Source organism: Carassius carassius, chromosome 20 (assembly GCF_963082965.1).
Source record: "Carassius carassius chromosome 20, fCarCar2.1, whole genome shotgun sequence".
NCBI classification, from domain to species: Eukaryota; Metazoa; Chordata; class Actinopteri; order Cypriniformes; family Cyprinidae; genus Carassius; species Carassius carassius.
Window position 1 is genome coordinate 800,001 of NC_081774.1, and position 18,168 is coordinate 818,168.

At 35.1% G+C, this 18,168-nt stretch overlaps 1 protein-coding gene across 1 annotated transcript in view; it reads right to left on the reverse strand.

Annotated features, from left to right (window-relative positions):
* LOC132095962 (protein unc-13 homolog A-like) overlaps positions 1 to 18,168 on the reverse strand; it is a 92,357-nt gene that overhangs the window by 18,628 nt on the left and 55,561 nt on the right. Inside the window, exons 19-33 of the mRNA XM_059501058.1 lie at positions 17,841 to 18,010; positions 17,641 to 17,756; positions 16,062 to 16,225; positions 14,399 to 14,552; positions 12,652 to 12,720; positions 12,440 to 12,529; positions 11,744 to 11,878; positions 5,375 to 5,502; positions 5,143 to 5,228; positions 4,233 to 4,359; positions 3,983 to 4,079; positions 2,888 to 3,031; positions 2,697 to 2,774; positions 2,328 to 2,405; positions 1 to 16 (exon numbers count right to left, since the gene is read on the reverse strand). The exon at positions 1 to 16 is cut by the window's left edge and continues 73 nt beyond it. Of these exons, the coding sequence (XP_059357041.1) occupies positions 1 to 16; positions 2,328 to 2,405; positions 2,697 to 2,774; positions 2,888 to 3,031; positions 3,983 to 4,079; positions 4,233 to 4,359; positions 5,143 to 5,228; positions 5,375 to 5,502; positions 11,744 to 11,878; positions 12,440 to 12,529; positions 12,652 to 12,720; positions 14,399 to 14,552; positions 16,062 to 16,225; positions 17,641 to 17,756; positions 17,841 to 18,010 (1,652 nt within the window). The remainder of the gene's footprint in view (positions 17 to 2,327; positions 2,406 to 2,696; positions 2,775 to 2,887; positions 3,032 to 3,982; positions 4,080 to 4,232; positions 4,360 to 5,142; positions 5,229 to 5,374; positions 5,503 to 11,743; positions 11,879 to 12,439; positions 12,530 to 12,651; positions 12,721 to 14,398; positions 14,553 to 16,061; positions 16,226 to 17,640; positions 17,757 to 17,840; positions 18,011 to 18,168) is intronic.

Below are 18,168 nucleotides of genomic sequence, written 5' to 3' on the forward strand. Positions count from 1 at the left end.
TGGCCTCCATGTTTAACTGCAAAAAAAAAAAAAAAACATAATTAAGAGTCCGATATCATTTTGAAAAATTTGACTTGCTCAGCTGAGGTTTAGAAGATGATTAATATTCAGTAATATTATCTATTTAACTGCACTGAAACCAGTGCTATTTTCATATCAATGAGATACTTTTACACTTTTTATTAATAGTTTGAATTAGTTTTTATTTTAATATTTTCTGTTTTATTTACAATTTTTGATTACATTTAGTAATTTTTAGTTTTTGTGCATATTTTTTGTTTTTTGTCATATATATTTTTTCAAATGTCTATTTATTATTTGTTTTTTATTTCAGTTTATTTATTATCACACTTTTATACTATTATAGTTTTTGTTAATAGTTTGATTTGTCTTTTATTTTTATATTTATCTGTTTTTAATGTAAGTTTTAATCAAGTTTTTTAATAATTTTTTGCATATTTTTAGTTTAGTTTAAGTTATTTGACTACAAAATAAACAATAAAAATAAATAAATTGAAGTTTTACAGTAAAAAAAAAACTTTTTATGTTTTTAATTTTGACTGACTATCAGATGAGAACAAGCCCTGAACTGAATTTATATTTTATACTTTTATAGTAGAGTTAAATTTGTATTATTAATTATTATTAATAATTATTTGAACTGAATTAAATCAACATTGAATTGAACTGAGCTGAATAATAACTATAGTCTTCAGTAGAGTCGGTTTTTAGCTGAATCTGAATTTGTTTCATAACTGATGAAGTTTACATCATTAACATTATTATGTTTCTGTTTATTAATGTGAAACTGCTTTGAAACCATCTGTTTAGTATGCAAATATATGTGACTTGACTGATGACATCACGCCTCTCGTTCCAGCCAATGGCATCTGTTTAACACTAAGGCCCCGCCCCCACTGTGAAATCCAGCAAACCTCTTTAGTATGCACTGAGAAAGCTGTTGATTTATTGAATATTCAGTGAATAATGGGAATCCATAAATGTGCCTGCGGTGAATTAGACTATTAAAGCTGACCAACATTTATAATGCATTTGAATTATGCATCACATCATAAATATTCATGCATGCGATTGTTTGTCAGGCAGCATTCATGATATCAGTCATAAATGATGCAAATGTTGTGAGAAAGCAAGAATAATGAGCTGTCTGGCAAACATGTTTGATACGAGCCGAATGATTACGGGACTGATGTGAGGAGAGTTGAACAGGAAGTAAAACAGAAATGAGTCAGAGATGGTGCTAAAGATGGAGCGTGGGATGTTTTACTGCTGGATGACTCAGAAGAGAAGGAGGGAATGGATGGGATGATGAATGGACGGATTGATAATGGAAAAGTTGTTAAATGAGAGAGATTTATGGATGAAAACAGAGGCGATGGAAATCGTTATTAGATTTGAATGTTGGAATCTGCATTATTTTCATATTTGGTTCATGTGTGCAACATACAAAACCTTAACATAATCATTTCTACATAATGCAAATACAGAAGAGTATGAATGGAGTGGGCTGTTATGTAAATAGCAAGATGTTTATCTCATTTGCACAAAACCACGTACACTTTTAAAAGTTTGGGGTCAGTTGTGTTTATTTACTTTATTACTTTTTGAAGTGACAGTAAAGACAACTGTAATGTAGCAAAGGTTTGGTTTGAAAATGACAAACATCTGTCTTAACAACAATAGATATACTGCATTTAAAAAATTAAAGCATGTTCTTTTTATTATTATTATTATATTAGATATTATGTTTTTAGTTGTTTGAAAGTCTGGGCTAAGTAAGTTGGGACTTTATTTTTTATAATTTTTTCTTTTATCCAGAAAGGAAGCATTACATCGATCAAAAGTGGCAGAATTTTACAAAAGATTTCTATTTCAGATAAATGCTGTTCTTTTGAACTTTCTAATTAAAAAATAAAATAAAATAAAGTGTTTTAAACATTGATAATGATCGGAAATGTTTCTTGAATCATTATTCTGATTTCTGAAGATCATGTGACACTGAAGACTGGAGGAATGATGCTGAAAATACAGCGGAGCATCACAGAAATAAATTACACTTTAACAGAGAACCACACAGAAAACAGATGTTTTAAATTATAATAATATTTCACATTTCTCTCTGTATTTTTAATTAAATAAATGCAGCCTTGGTGAGCAGAAGAGACTTCTTACAAAAAAATACCATTTGAAAGCTGCAATACCTGATATTTGTGTCCATTCTTCAAACAAAACTATCATATCAGACCAATGTTATGCTACTTTTAGGTCAACTATTTCCTTAAATGTTTTAACATGCATGAACTCACGTCTTTCCCTCCCATGGCCTCAAACATCTTCTCCAGCTGGACTCGCAGCTGCTGGATATTATTAATAATGATGCAAGGCTGAAAATAACAGAACAGAGAAGGTTAAACGACATAAACACACACACACACACTATTAGCAGAAATCCCCGCAGCAATAGAAAGTGAGGAATAGTGCTAAATGTGACAGCTTCATTAAGTGTTGTGAGCAGAATGAGTCTCGCTAGACCATTGTGTGTGTGTTTTCTTCCTCTGGGAGCATTTCAAGCCAGTCAGCTAATTACTGTAACTCCATCTAATGACTCACACACAGACTTTATTATGAGTATGTTCTAATGCAATATTATAACTAAATGCATTAATGTGACGCACCACTTTCTCCTTCTTGCAGTGAGTGGGAAAATCCTTGGCAATGATGTCGGCGTAAGAAAGAAGAACATTTCCAATGGTCTGAAAGAAAGGAAGAGGTATTATATAATCTCACAAATGATGAAGGACGATGCACATACTGATCTTTAATGCTTAGTGCATGCAATATTATTAAGAGTGATGCTTGACTTCACCTTAGCAAACCTCTTCATGTAATTCCCAACGATCTGAGGATCAGGACACTCCAACTTCCTGATGATCTCGAAGCTCTGGTTGAGCTGAGAGAAGACGTCCACCACCGAACAGGAGAAGAGCGCGTGCTCCGACGTCTGCTGGAACTGTAGGATAAAAGAGCATCGTTTGAAGCTGAAAAAGCTGTTAAGAATGCACAATAAATAAACAATACATAAAAAAACTAAATGAAACACTTACTAAAACAGATGAAATATTTTATTTGTTTACATGCATGCAAATGTGACGCTAAATTCCTGAAATACTAACTTTTTTCAAGAGGAATTCAAGTAAATATTTTTGATCAAAAGGGTTCGGCTGATGAAAAACATTTGGGAATCATTGGTTTCAAAATAACAAACATCTGTCTAAACAAGGCATATTGCAAAAATCAAATTACCATTGAATACATTATATATTTTAAATATATATTTTTTTATAATATTACATATTACATTTTTGGTTGCTCAAAAGCTTGGTGCCAGTAAGGAAGGATGCATTACATAGCTAAAAAACAAAAACAAACAGTAAAGACATGTATAATGTTACAAAAATCTATATTTCAAATAAACGCTGTTCTTCTGAAATTTCTATTCATCTGTGAATCCTGAAAAATAAAATGCATCACAGTTTCCATAAAAATACTGTGCAGCACGTCTGTTTTCAACACTGATAATAATCAGAAATGTTTCTTGAATCATTATTCTGATTTCTGAAGATCACGTGACACTGAAGACTGGAGGAATGATGCTGAAAATACAGCGGAGCATCACAGAAATACATTACAGTTTTAGCTGTATTTAAAGTATTTCAAAATAAATTCACAATTTTACTGTATTTTTAATCAAATAAATGCAGCCTTGGTGAGCACAAGACAGAATTATAGCAGATGTTTTTTATGCAGTATGCATCAGACCAATGTGTGTGTGTGTGTGTGTGTGTGTGTGTTATTGTGATTGGACTCTAAAGACTAATGCTGGTGTTAAACTCTTCTCTGTGTGTGTTATCACCCAAACATCTCACTATTAAAAATCCAACAGTACACTCCTGATAATTACCCCGTCCTTTGCATCCCTGACCAGAGCACCGTGCAAGAAATCTCTGGAAACTTCCTCATTCTCATCCAGCCACAGGATCACAAAAGGCTCAAACCATCTGTCAAGACAAAGACAAAACTATTTGCAGCGTGCAGATTTTTTATTCCCCGAGGACCACTGCATTTAATATTTAGTGTGAGGCCTCTGATCAAGTCACCAGCTCTAAATATATCACCAGTGATAGTGACGTTTGACTAGAAGCAGCTCTTACGCTGGATACTCTGGCACACGCTTCTGGAAATACGGCAGCTCCTTGCAGTATTCGTTGTAGAGCCACTTCACCTTGAAGTGCAGGTTCATGTAATCGGCGCTCTTGCACAGTCTGTGTTTCTCATGTTCTGAGAGACAGGAAGTACATCACAGACAACAGGATATTCAGAACAGATGTGATTACAAGACACTTGTTATGATAAGATGATAGAGAGTCATACAGACTCTAAATTAACTACATGAAATAAAACATAACAGGATCGAATTAAATAATAGAGAAATAAAATGAAACATCTGATTCACACAAACTGCAAAGGAACTAAAACATAACATTAGAAAACAGTAAAAAGTTTTTTTTTTATTATTTTTAATTTTATTATTATTTATAATTATTTTATTACTTGTCTCGGAGGATGTTTCTTGTGTTTTGTTTTGTGAAATATATAAATAAAAAGTTCAAAAAAAAAAAAGAAAACAGTAAAGCAAGCAAGTAAATCATATATCAAATAAACATAAAAGTGAAGAAAAAAATACTCAAACATCTAGACAGAAGAAATAATAGATTAGGAAGTGAAGAAAAGTAAATAATTAAAAATATACTTAATTTTAAAATAAATAAACAATAGAAAAATTCACTTGAACATTTCGAGAGAGACTCACACAAACAGAACTAAAACCATAACATTAAGAAGTGAAAGTAGATAAATGTATAATAAAAAATACATTTAAACATTTTAAGATGAACCTGGATTACAAAAGAACTAAAACAACTTGAATAATAACATAAAAAAGTACATCATATAATAAATGCATACAATCATATATGTACACACATTAAGTGTACATAAAAAGAGAAATATACAATAAGAGAAAAGAACATTTTAACAAGTAACTCACTACTCTGTTTTTACCTTCCATGGCGTACTTCATATCCTGAGCAAACATGTTCCACATCACCTCCGCACTGATCTTTCCCACGTTCAGCTCCTGAGGAAACCTGCACGAGGAACACATTTCTCTCAGGTTATATAACTTGCTTTTGTTATTGCATATTACTCTAACCATTGGGTTTCAGGTTGGGAAAGGATCATTCTGGGATATGAATGTTAAACCCCTTTAACACGGGTCTGAACACACACTCACTGGTTCAAGCAGGGCGTGTAAGAGTTCTTGTCCTCCTCTATTATAGAAACGATGAGGGTGATGAGTTTGGACCAGAAGTCCAGGTTCTTGATACTCGGTCCCTGTTCTTCAGGAGGAACCGTCTTCGACTGGATATGAACACAGATGAGAGAGAGATATCATGTAAAATATACCAACAGAAAACATACTTCAACATAAGACACCTGCACTGCTAAAACAGGTGTTCTTCCTCAGTATTTTTACTTGTTTTCCAGTACAAACAATCCTGTAAGCTAGACACATTGACTTGAGATGCTAAATGACATAAGATGTTATGTCTTGTTATTTTGAAAAATTGCACACAAAAAAAAATGTAGAAAAGAAATTTATTTATATTGTCTTATAATAGATTACTTATTTATTTTTTTCATTATAATTAGAAAAATGCAAATAAAACAGCTCAAGATAGAGATTCAAATCACAACAGAACTAAAAACATAACATTAGAAAAGAAGTGAACAGAGATAAAAAAAAGTATCTAAATAATAAAAAATATAATCTAATAAAACTAAATAAACAAAATATAATACAATATGCAATTAAACATCTCAAAACAGAGATTCAGACAAACAGAAACAGCTAAATTAATACAAAACATGAAAAGAAAAATCATTGGAAAAAAAAAATATTAAAACAAGTTAAAGAGAAAATAAGTGGATTTTTTTGTCTGACCCCATTGGCAGATATTTGCAAAAACGCTCGATTAGATTTTTCAGAAAACAATTATTTGTGCCATTTTTTGTAGTAAACATATCTCGACTTCAGTATGTTTACATATTTCTCTCCATCATTTTTTATGGTTACTGAAGAAAGACGCCCATTTACACAAATTGGCAATTAAAAAAAGAATGCAGAGAGCATGCTAGAATGCTTCCTGTGTGTACGGTTCATTATCATCTCAGATCCACACACACACACACACACACACACACACACCAGGAGCATCAGTCAGTGCTGCGGTTATGAGGTGTCAAAAACTCCAGACGTGTCTTCCATCTTATTAATAAAGTTCTGCAGTGGAAGTGCAGAGAGAGCGAGAGGGATAAACACAGGTCACACTGCGCTCTTCTACATTCATAACTGCCACAAAACTTCCACCATAATCAATATTTCATTTTCTATGAGAAGAACTTCAGCGCTCACTGCGCCCTGAATGTGAATTACCAAACAGCATCAAATTAGCATGAAGAGACAAACACAAACTCATTCAGTCAAATGTGATGCTCTCGGTTAAACCAAAGCTTGCAACAGAACATTTCAAAGTTTAAAAGTTCAAAGCATTTACAGTTTTTTTCAGTCGCTAACAAGCGTTTGTCCAAACAGTTGTCACATTTCCAAAACTCTAAACACAGTTAGCACAGCATCAGTCTTTTGTGGCCATACCATTCACACATTTCATGTTGTTTTCACACAATATGCAGTCAGTGAACATTTCCAAAATGCTTACATTTTCTTAACAGACAAGCTATACCTCCCAAAAAATTATGGATTGTTTTTGTAGTATTTACGAATGTTAACACACAACATCCCACAATAGCAAAAACAATATTCCAAACCTTAGATACAGTATAAAAAAATCTCTGCTTCTGCAATGATATCAGTTCAAAAACAATATATCTCAGCTGATAATAAACAAACAATTGAATAATTGACATACAGCTGATTTATGTTGGGTAAATTGGGACAACCACAGCTGGTTCCAGTCTGGCTTAGACTCAGTGGCAGGGGTTATTTTTTTCTATTACTATAAAAGGAGGACTTTGAGGAGTGATGTTTTTAGAAACAGAAACAGAAAAAGACAAACACTGTAATGTCTGGACAAGGAAGAGGAAGAGGAAGAGGAAGAGCAAGAGCAAGGGGCCCAGGGAGAAGAGCAGGCCCCGTGAGAGATGCAGAAGGAGGTGCAGTGAGAGGTGCAGTGAGAGGAGCAGGTGCAGTGAGAGATGCAGAAGGAGGTGCAGTGAGAGGTGCAGTGAGAGGTGCAGTGAGAGGTGCAGGTGCAGTGAGAGATGCAGAAGGAGGTGCAGTGAGAGGTGCAGTGAGAGGAGCAATGAGAGGTGCAGGTGCAGTGAGAGATGCAGAAGGAGGTGCAGTGAGAGGAGCAGTGAGAGGAGCAGGTGCAGTGAGAGATGCAGAAGGAGGTGCAGTGAGAGGTGCAGTGAGAGGAGCAATGAGAGGTGCAGGTGCAGTGAGAGATGCAGAAGGAGGTGCAGTGAGAGGTGCAGTGAGAGGTGCAGTGAGAGGTGCAGGTGCAGTGAGAGATGCAGAAGGAGGTGCAGTGAGAGGTGCAGTGAGAGGAGCAATGAGAGGTGCAGGTGCAGTGAGAGATGCAGAAGGAGGTGCAGTGAGAGGAGCAGTGAGAGGAGCAGGTGCAGTGAGAGATGCAGAAGGAGGTGCAGTGAGAGGTGCAGTGAGAGGAGCAATGAGAGGTGCAGGTGCAGTGAGAGATGCAGAAGGAGGTGCAGTGAGAGGAGCAGTGAGAGGTGCAGGTGCAGTGAGATATGCAGAAGGAGGTGCAGTGAGAGGAGCAGTGTGAGGAGCAATGAGAGGTGCAGGTGCAGTGAGAGATGCAGAAGGAGGTGCAGTGAGAGGAGCAATGAGAGGTGCAGGTGCAGTGAGAGATGCAGAAGGAGGTGCAGTGAGAGGAGCAGTGTGAGGAGCAATGAGAGGTGCAGGTGCAGTGAGAGATGCAGAAGGAGGTGCAGTGAGAGGAGCAGTGAGAGGAGCAATGAGAGGTGCAGGTCCAGTGAGAGATGCAGAAGGAGGTGCAGTGAGAGGAGCAGTGAGAGGAGCAATGAGAGGTGCAGGTCCAGTGAGAGATGCAGAAGGAGGTGCAGTGAGAGGAGCAGTGAGAGGTGCAGGTGCAGTGAGAGATGCAGAAGGAGGTGCAGTGAGAGGAGCAGTGTGAGGAGCAATGAGAGGTGCAGGTGCAGTGAGAGATGCAGAAGGAGGTGCAGTGAGAGGTGCAGGTGCAGTGAGAGATGCAGAAGGAGGTGCGATGAGGGGTGCAGTGAGAGGAGCAGTGAGAGGAGCAACGAGAGGTGCAGGTCCAGTGAGAGATGCAGAAGGAGGTGCAGTGAGAGGAGCAATGAGAGGTGCAGGTGCAGTGAGAGATGCAGAAGGAGGTGCGGTGAGGGGTGCAGTGAGAGGAGCAGTGAGAGGAGCAACGAGAGTTGCAGGTCCAGTGAGAGATGCAGAAGGAGGTGCAGTGAGAGGAGCAATGAGAGGTGCAGGTCCAGTGAGAGATGCAGAAGGAGGTGCTGGTGCAGTAAGAGGAGCAGGTGCAGGAAGAGGAGCAGGCCCAAGGAGAGGGCAAGGTAGAGGTGTAAGGATGCGTGGTGGTGGCATTCCAAGGGCTGCAAGAACAGTAGTTAGTGATGAAATTCGTGCCACTATCATTGACCACGTAATCAACCACGGTCTCTCACTAAGAGAGGCTGGTGAAAGAGTGCAACCCAATTTGAGGCGGTCAACCGTTGCCTCCATTATTCGCATCTTTCAACAAACCAACAGGTAAGTAGTGCATTTTACATGGACTGTTTCTATTCTCACTTGACATGTCAATAAGGTCATACAGTAATGCATATGTTGAATTTTTTTTTCCTCTAAAGACTGCAACGTCTTCCACCCTCTGGGGGAAGAGGAAAGCTCCTCAATAATGATCAAGAGCTTGCCATTGTGGAAATGGTTGTTGCAAATAATGCAATAAAACTGCATGAAATTAAAACTAGAATTGTGGAGGACCATGAGATATTTGGCAATATAGAAAGCATCAGCCTCACAACCATTACACCGACTTTGTCCAAACACAGAGTGCGGATGAAGCAGCTCTACACTGTTCCCTTTGAGAGGAACAGTGAGAGAGTCAAGGAGCTACGACGACAATATGTCCAGGTATAGTGTATATTCAATTCAATGTCCAGTATTACTGTATTAGCTTTGCACATTGCAAGTAGGTAACCTACACAGTAATAGGTTGCAGTACAGTATGGTATACAGTAATGACTTGATATACATAAACCTTGTTTCAGAGAATTATGGAATTGGAGGCCAACCAGGCCCCTCATGAATTCATTTACATAGATGAGGCAGGATTCAATCTGTCCAAAAGGCGTCGACGTGGACGAAATATAATTGGAAAAAGGGCCACAGTTGATGTGCCAGGACAGAGAGGGGCAAACATTACCATGTGTGCAGCAATGGCAAATGCAGGATTACTCCTTCAGAGATGTCAGGTTGGACCCTATAATACCGAGCGCCTCCTTGCCTTTCTCAATGATCTCCACCAGCGCCTGGTACCAGAGCAGGATCAGAGGGGGGAAACATGAGGACCTTTGTAGTTACCTGGGACAATGTTGCTTTCCATCATTCGCAAGCAATAACAGTATGGTTTGAAGTCCACCCAAGACTGGTAAGTCTCTTCCTTCCACCCTATTCACCTTTCCTCAACCCCATAGAGGAGTTCTTTTCTGCATGGAGGTGGAAGGTTTATGACCATCAGCCACATGACCAGATGTCCCTCCTTGAAGCCATGGATGCTGGCTGCAGGGACATCACAGTTCAAGATTGCCAAGGGTGGATCCGACATACAAAGCGGTTTTATCCCAGGTGCATCGCCTTGGATAATATTAGATGTGATGTTGACGAAAACATGTGGCCTAACCCTGAAGATCGCAGGGATTAGATAAATTAATTTTGTGCTATTTTTAGTTCCCCCCTTTTTTATCTGGGCTTTTGGCTGTTTTTTCTTTTCTTTTCAGAAGAAAATTTTGTTTTTGTAAGCATTTTGTTCACTGTAAGCATTGCAATACTGTAAAATTTTTCTGTTCTATTATACTGTGTTTCTACTGTACCTCCTTCAGTAAACAATAAAGAAAAAAAAAACTGATTTGCTTTTTACTAGAATGCGTTTGAATGTGAACATTACAGTACATGTGGACATGCAGGTCCCAACCAAGAAATTTAGTGTAAAAGGTGGATTGCATGTTACCTGAAACATAAAAGTCTATGCCGTTTTTCTAATAACAATAACCAGTATTTTGAAACCTGGTGTACTGTGATTGACTGCATATATTTTGTGAAGTGAAAACAAGTGTTATTCTTTGAAAGAATAATTTCATTTTGAGTCAGATTTCCAGTGTTTTGGTAAAGTTAGTGTGTGCGCAGAGATTATGTGTTGTGTTTTGAAATGGAGAGTTAGTATATATTTAACAAAATGTGTTTTTGAGAAGAAAATGATCAATTTGGCCAATTGTGTTTTGTAGGTGTAAGTCTGTGTTAAGAGTTTAGAAAAATGATCTGAAGTATGGGTAAGCGCTTGTTAGCGATTGAAAAAAAACTGTAAAAGCTTCCAACAGAACATTTCAAAATTTAAAAGTTCAAAGCATTTAAAAAGGTTCAAACAGAAGATAAAAAAGTGGAGCAGGATTATTATCATTAACTTAATTTAAAATAAAAAGCATTTATTACTTAATTCTAAATGTTAACTGAAACAACATATTAAAAAAAACTTTGTACGAATGACAAAAACACAAGAAAAAGAACTAAAACTTTTAACCAAAATTAAAATAAAATCTATAAAAATAAAACCTAAGTTAAAATGTTAACAAAAACCATAGAAACTCAAAATCTGGGATTGCACATATAAATGTCACTATTTGGATGGTAATTTAAGGAGAAAGACTTATTTTCAGACAAACAGTATTTAAAAGGATTTTATTTTTCCACACTATATTAAATCAGTATAAACAAATAAACTCGATTTGTGTAATATAAAGTGTTTTTAATACCCATGTAACCTTGTATTCTAATAAATAAGGTTATTAAGACATCAAAGTTTTAGTGAAATTTCACTATTACCAATTATAATTTCAATACCACTCCAAAAACTACTGTAGGCTAATATGAAGTTCAACCACTATTAAAGACAAGTAAACAAAATAAATAAACAAATTAGTAAGCAACAGAACAAATAAATACAATGGAGCGATAATACAAATTTAAAAAAGCAATGCAAATCTCAGGTATGTCTAAGAAATATTCAGGTACAGAAAAAAGTAATCAAATCTAAGTGTTTATTGTATAAATTTAATATAGATTAATCCTTCTTAAGGTTACAAGAGTTATTCAGTCAAGAGCAGTGAGTTTATTCCTCTTTGTCTTTAGTAGTTTGATTCAGATCAACACTTTTTCTTTAAGACCTAACCGAGGATCCAGTATACTGACACACATCTGAATTTTCTCCCATAAACTGCAATTAAACAGCATTTATCATGCAATTTTCATTGCCTTTTAATACACACACACACACACACACACACACATACTCACTGGGTCATTCTGGTATTCCCGGCTGTAGAGCTCATGGCAGTTATTAAAGATGTACTCGTACGTCGAGTTGAGACACGCTTTCACACAGTCTTTAACGACTTGACTCGCTCTCGGTGGACTCTGCAGCTCCTGGACCTGAAAACACACACAACAGTGTTTCCTCTCAGAGAGGAGATGCACATTTACACATAGAGGCTTTAAAGGCCTTTAAATGTTGCTTAAGATTTATAAAACACTGAGCACCATCAGAATATGTATAAAATGTTCAGAGGAGGAAAAAAACCACAAATACTCACAAAGCATGTCGTTAAATTATTTTAAATCTATCACCAGAAAAAAAAGCATTAACTTTATGTATTCACTTATTCATTTTTATTTTATAATTTTCTTTTTTTCTAATGCTAGGTTATAATCATTTTGCATTTTATGAGTTGTTTTATAGCATTTTTCAAATTATATTTACTATATTATTTATTATCATTATAATTTGTTATTTACATTTTTATTTATTATTGTTTCTCTCTTTTCTAATTGTATGTTTCAGTTCTGTTGCAAACTAAATCTCAAACTAAACTAAATAATAAATTCTTATAATTTTAAGATTTAATTATTACAGGCCTATACATGTTGCTGAAAATTATATAAATGCAAAAAAACATGTCATTAAATCATTGAGGATCCATGACCAGAACAAACCTTCATCCTGAAGAAAGTGATGCTGGTCAGAAGATCTACAGTGGACTTCAGGTCCTGCAGTCTTTCAGGACTACTTGCTGGAAAATTATTCTGAAACAAACACACACAACTGTGACAAACACAGATACACATTCTACCACACAATTCATCAGTAGATATAGAGGTCAGCTGTACAAGTGTTCAATGATATATTATTGAATATGTGAACATACTCTGTACATAGAAAGGTCTATCCTCAGGGAATTGTGCAGCTGATCCAAAAGCTTCACAAAGCGCTCTTTCTGCATGAAAAAAAAGTACAATATACACTGTGGAGCAAAAGCAAGGATGGGCAGTATTTATGATGCATGTTTTTCAAATATAAAATACATAACTTTGTAATTTTTATATGATATTGTTGATAAAAATGGATTCTTATTTTGTATCAAAATACTTTAATGTTTTGTATTGCAAAATGCTTTGTAAGAAGTCTACATGATGACATCATAAAACCGCAGCCTCTGATTGGTCTTCTCATTAGTTTGCACAGACTTGTTACTATAATATTAATGTGATGTCTATGCTTCAGTGGCTCGCAACAGATTCAGTTGGAGTTGGGTTAATATTCCTTCATAAAGTCTGTTCTGATTACATTTCTGGCTACATTTAAAAAAAACATAGTGATCATTTAATATGATTGATAAATAAATATTTGGTTGCTGAATATTGTACTCTAACTGAAGTAGCTTAGTAGTTTAGTAGGATCATGATTTTGCATACTATTGCATGAATGACTGCCTGACACATACAGATATTATCATATTTATGATTAACAGTCAAATTATTAACAAGTTATGAATATTTTTTGCATATATCAGATTTATTGCATGTCTCGGGCAGAGAAAAACTGTTACTATCAAATGTTGTTTACTAAATCAATCAGTGTAACGGTGAAGCGACAGATCAAACAGGCCAATTGATGGAAGGTTTCGAAGAAATTTCATGTCCCTTGTTTTAGTATTTTTAAAATACAAAAATACAGTAGTTTATTTATATACATGATATGGCAGGCTGCTGTATTTTTTTGTTTATTTTGTTACACTTAGAATTAAATATTTTTTTAATACATTTTGATGTATCTTTGCTTTACCCTAAGCAAAAGTTTGAGGTAAGATCTTTTAATTTTTTTTAGTCTTCTGCTCATCAAGGCTGCATGTATTTGATCAAAAATACAGCAAATACAGTTCGACACAATCGAACACAACATTCTTTTGAATAGAATAGAAAACTTTATTGGTATTAGTGGAAGTTCATTAGCACGGTTCAAATCGTACCTATCTGACTGCCATCCATTTGTAGCAGTGGTATCATATCGAACACAAGTGCAGTATGGAGTACCTCAAGGCTCAGTACTAGGGCCGTTACATTTTTTACGTTTTTCATGTTACCCTTGGAAGATATCATCAGGAAACATTTCTATCACATTTCTAGCAATTGTAAAAGTGCATTTTACCGTCTCTGAAATATATCTAGTCCAAAATGCAGCAGCTAGAGTTCTTACTAGAACCAGGAAGTATGACCATATTAGCCCGGTCCTGTTAACACTGCACTGGCTCCCTATCAAACATTGTGTAGATTTAAAAATATTGCTTATTACTTATAAAACCCTGAATGGTTTAGTACCTCAGTATTTGAGCAAGCTCTTATTGAATTAAAGTCCTCATTAAAATCTTTTATATTTACATTTAGTAGACATTTTTTTCCAAAGCAACTTACAAATGAGGACAAAATTAGGATTTTTGTCACATTATAAACATCTTATACTGTCACTTTTGATCAATTAGAAATTGCAGCCTTGATGAATAAAAGTATTAAATTATTTTAAAAAAATCTTACTGACCCCAAACATAAGTTTAAGATCTACACACTTCACACTAATGTTTTGCAGGTCATTTTAAAATGGTTGAAATCTGAACTGACCCCAAAGTTGGAGGCAGCAAAGCGGTCGGAGGCAGAGACGTTGTTGGAGGATTGTGTCGTATGGGCGTAGTAAGCGTTGATGTTTGCCAGCAGTGTGCTCATGACCGCAGGAACACCAGGACACATGTACTTCGATGACAGACACGCAAAATGCCTGAACACAAACACAGATAACAAGGCTACTTCAAACAAAATCTTTATTATAATAATAAAGGAAGTTATTTTTAACCAAAATCTTTACAATAATAAAAGTTTCAAACTAAATCTTTATCATGATATACATGATAAAGCCAAAATCTATTCAACAATATAAGTCATTGTGAAACAAAATCATTTGCATAATGCAATTTTCAGCTAAAATCAATCTAAGTAAATTTCATCTAAAGTATTTACAATAATAGAAGTAATTTTCAACTAAAATCTCAACACGCAAAGTATTTTCAATCAAAATCTTTACAACAGTAAAAGTAATACTTTAACAAAATATTTTACACAATACTTGACATTTTAAAAATTTTTCATTCAAAATCTTTATAATACAAGTCTTTTTTTTTTTTTTGCAAAATCTTTACAATAATACACTACAACCAAAAGGTTTTCCACAATATCAGTAACTTTCATTCAAAATTTTTACAGTGATTATCATTTTCAACTACAGTAAGGAACGGCCTAACATTACAGTAATTCTGCCTGAAATCAGAGATGCTACTAATTAAATTTAATGTCAAACTCTATATTTCTCAACACTGTCACAAAATGACAAATTAAATTTGAAAATGTTCAACACATTTTTCACAACCAATCGTATCTCATTGATGCTTTGCAATTCCTGCACCAACTACTTATATTCCATCTTTGAACTCAGCCAAATATATCAAATTTATCATAATTTCAAAAACAGGTTGTGATAGCGTTCAGCTAATGAGGTTTATTGATTAAACAAGGCTTGAGTTTTCCCGTTCCAGCAGAGTCTGCTTGTTGTCTTTAACGCTCACGACACACACTTCACTAAGCGTCTCCTGAGACTCTGGGAGATCTGACCACTGATCAGAACATGAATCATGTCCTCATTATTATGGATGTCCTCGTCTTTGGTGGCAGGAAGCTAATGAGGTGTTTCCAGCAGCGCTCTGAATACACGCATGGGTCAACGAACAGCTCATTGACACTCATTAACATCAGAAACCAGAGGATAGAACAGATGATTATGGCTCTTCACCTATGCTATTTTAGTACCAGTGAGATACTGTTATTGAGAATTCGATCTGAATATTCACAAACCTGGAATTCTGCACTTTGAAACAATAGCCCCAAACCCTTTTTTTCCTCCCATCTCATTTTATTTCAATCAGCAAAACTTTGCAGAGAGAACGCAGAAGAATTGCAAGCACAAGTAAAGCTTTTCTGGGAAAACAGGAAACTTTTCCATTCAAACACAAAAGCATTAAAATATTTTTTTTCCTCCTATCTGATATTTTTTTCCCATCACTGTTTCCTATTAGGAGTTCCACAGGTCAACATCTTTTGACAATTAACACCTACTTTCACTTTTTAATTTTATTCAAAAAGGTTCTCTTTCATGCATTCACTTGTTTGTTTGATTGTTTCATTCAAGTGAGTAATGTAATTATCAGTATTGTGAACATGGAGTCGTTCAGCTTACGTCATGGCCTGATAGATCGATTCCACTCCGTATCTCATAGCAAACTCATCCACGATCTCCTGCGCTGTCTCATCGAAGTAAACTTTCCAGGCGTCATCGCCTTTGGCATCAGGGATCTTCACCACGCCGCTGTTCTGCTTCTCTGTGGTGTAGTGGAAAATGTGCTGCAAAGCATCATGGGAAGAGGACTCACTGATTAATCCTGAGGATAAAGATCTTTACACTGATTTAGTTCTGCATCACGTCCTAAACAGGTGTTTCCAGCAGGTTTAATATCAATAAAACCATTGTTGTTAACTGAAACAAAGATGAAATAAAATTAATTACAAATTTACACAAAAATGAAATAATTTTAAGCTTAAGCATTAAAATTTCTAACTTAAAAAAATAAAACTGAAATAGAAATAAATTAGACCTTAATACAAAAATGACAAATGCATATAACCAATTGACTAAAAATAAAACTAAAATAAAAATAAAAATTGAATTTAAAAATAAAAGCTTATTAATCATTTTAATACAAATACACTAGTATATAATTAATACTAAAAGAACACTGGTTTCCAGCATAATTTTTACCACTCAATGAAAGTGAGGAATATTCTGTGTAAAGTGACAGAACCGTAGACAATTAGAAAGTATGTTTTTTTAATGTACAATGTGGAGTGTCATTTAAAAACCAATGAGCTTTCAGAGTGAGCAGACCTACTGAAAGTGATGCAGCTAAAATATAAATCAATAACACAGAAGAGATTAAAAAAAAAGATGATTCATGAAACAGCTTTCACAAAAAAATAAGACAATATTTGATTTTAACCATCTTGAACTGACTGGATGGTGTGAAAATGTTACCAAAAGGTTTCTTAGAACCTTCTGCTAAATTTATTTTCAGCCAAAACATAACATTATTTGAATGTTTATTTAGAAAATTGTAAGAATGTTAAAATTTCCAGATTATTAGAACATTATTTTGACATTTCTTACAATGTTCTACTAATTTAATATTTTACCCAAAATATAACATTGTATAACAGTATTCTAAGAATGTTAAAAAGTTATCTTGTCGTGGTTATGATGTTATTTAAAGGTTACAAAAACGTTTCATCCAACATTCTACCAACTTTATTTTGATACAAAACAATGCTACTTGGCCATTTATTTAGAATGTTAAAAATCTATTATGGAACATTCAAATTCTGTTACAATCCTGTCTTCTTTTTGTAATGAGAACCTTATTTAAAAGTTACAAAAACAATTCTAAGAACATTCATCAAATACAAATAACATCACAAAGACGTTTGGAGATTGTTGATCTGAATGTTGTTATGAGAACGTATATCAAATAATAATACTCATAGGAATGTTACATAAACATTACTTTAAGAACATTTTGTTCTAACACTTTTAAAAACCTTAGTGAAAGTTGTGAGAGTGTTTCCTGTTAGCTGGGTTGATGCATCAAAAAACATACAGTATCTAACTATAATGTCAATATGTTTATCAGGGATTTCAATATATGTAACTAGTGGTCGACCGATATATCGGCCGATATTTGGCATTTTTCAAAGTTTGCATGTACCTCATGTAGGCAGGTGTACTGAACGTGGTACGGAGACACAGTCTCCTCTCCTTTGATCTCCACACTGATGTGCATGCGGATTGCTCCGGACACGGCCGACTTATCCGTGCGCTTGTCTGTTCAGAGAGATTTTCATCATTCTTCCAAGATCATATTTATACAGATATAACTAAAACATCTATGCAACGACTCTGACACACCGAGGTTGTACCAGACGTCCATTTCTCCACTCAGCGTTCGCACTTCAATGATGGTCTGTCCCAGGAAATCATCAGACTCGCGCTTGAACCGCTGCTTCACACGAGACTTGATATCATCGTCCTCGTCCCAGACGCGCACCTTTATCCGGTCGGAAGAGTTATGACACTCACTGCAAAACCAGAGACACAACCTGGGTTATTATCATTATTAAAAGCAATTACATTGTATAAACATTTTCATTACTTGTAACTAAAACAAAATCTTTAAAAACATTTTCATTACTTCAAATAAAATATTTTTTTACAGAAATAAACTACATTTAAATAT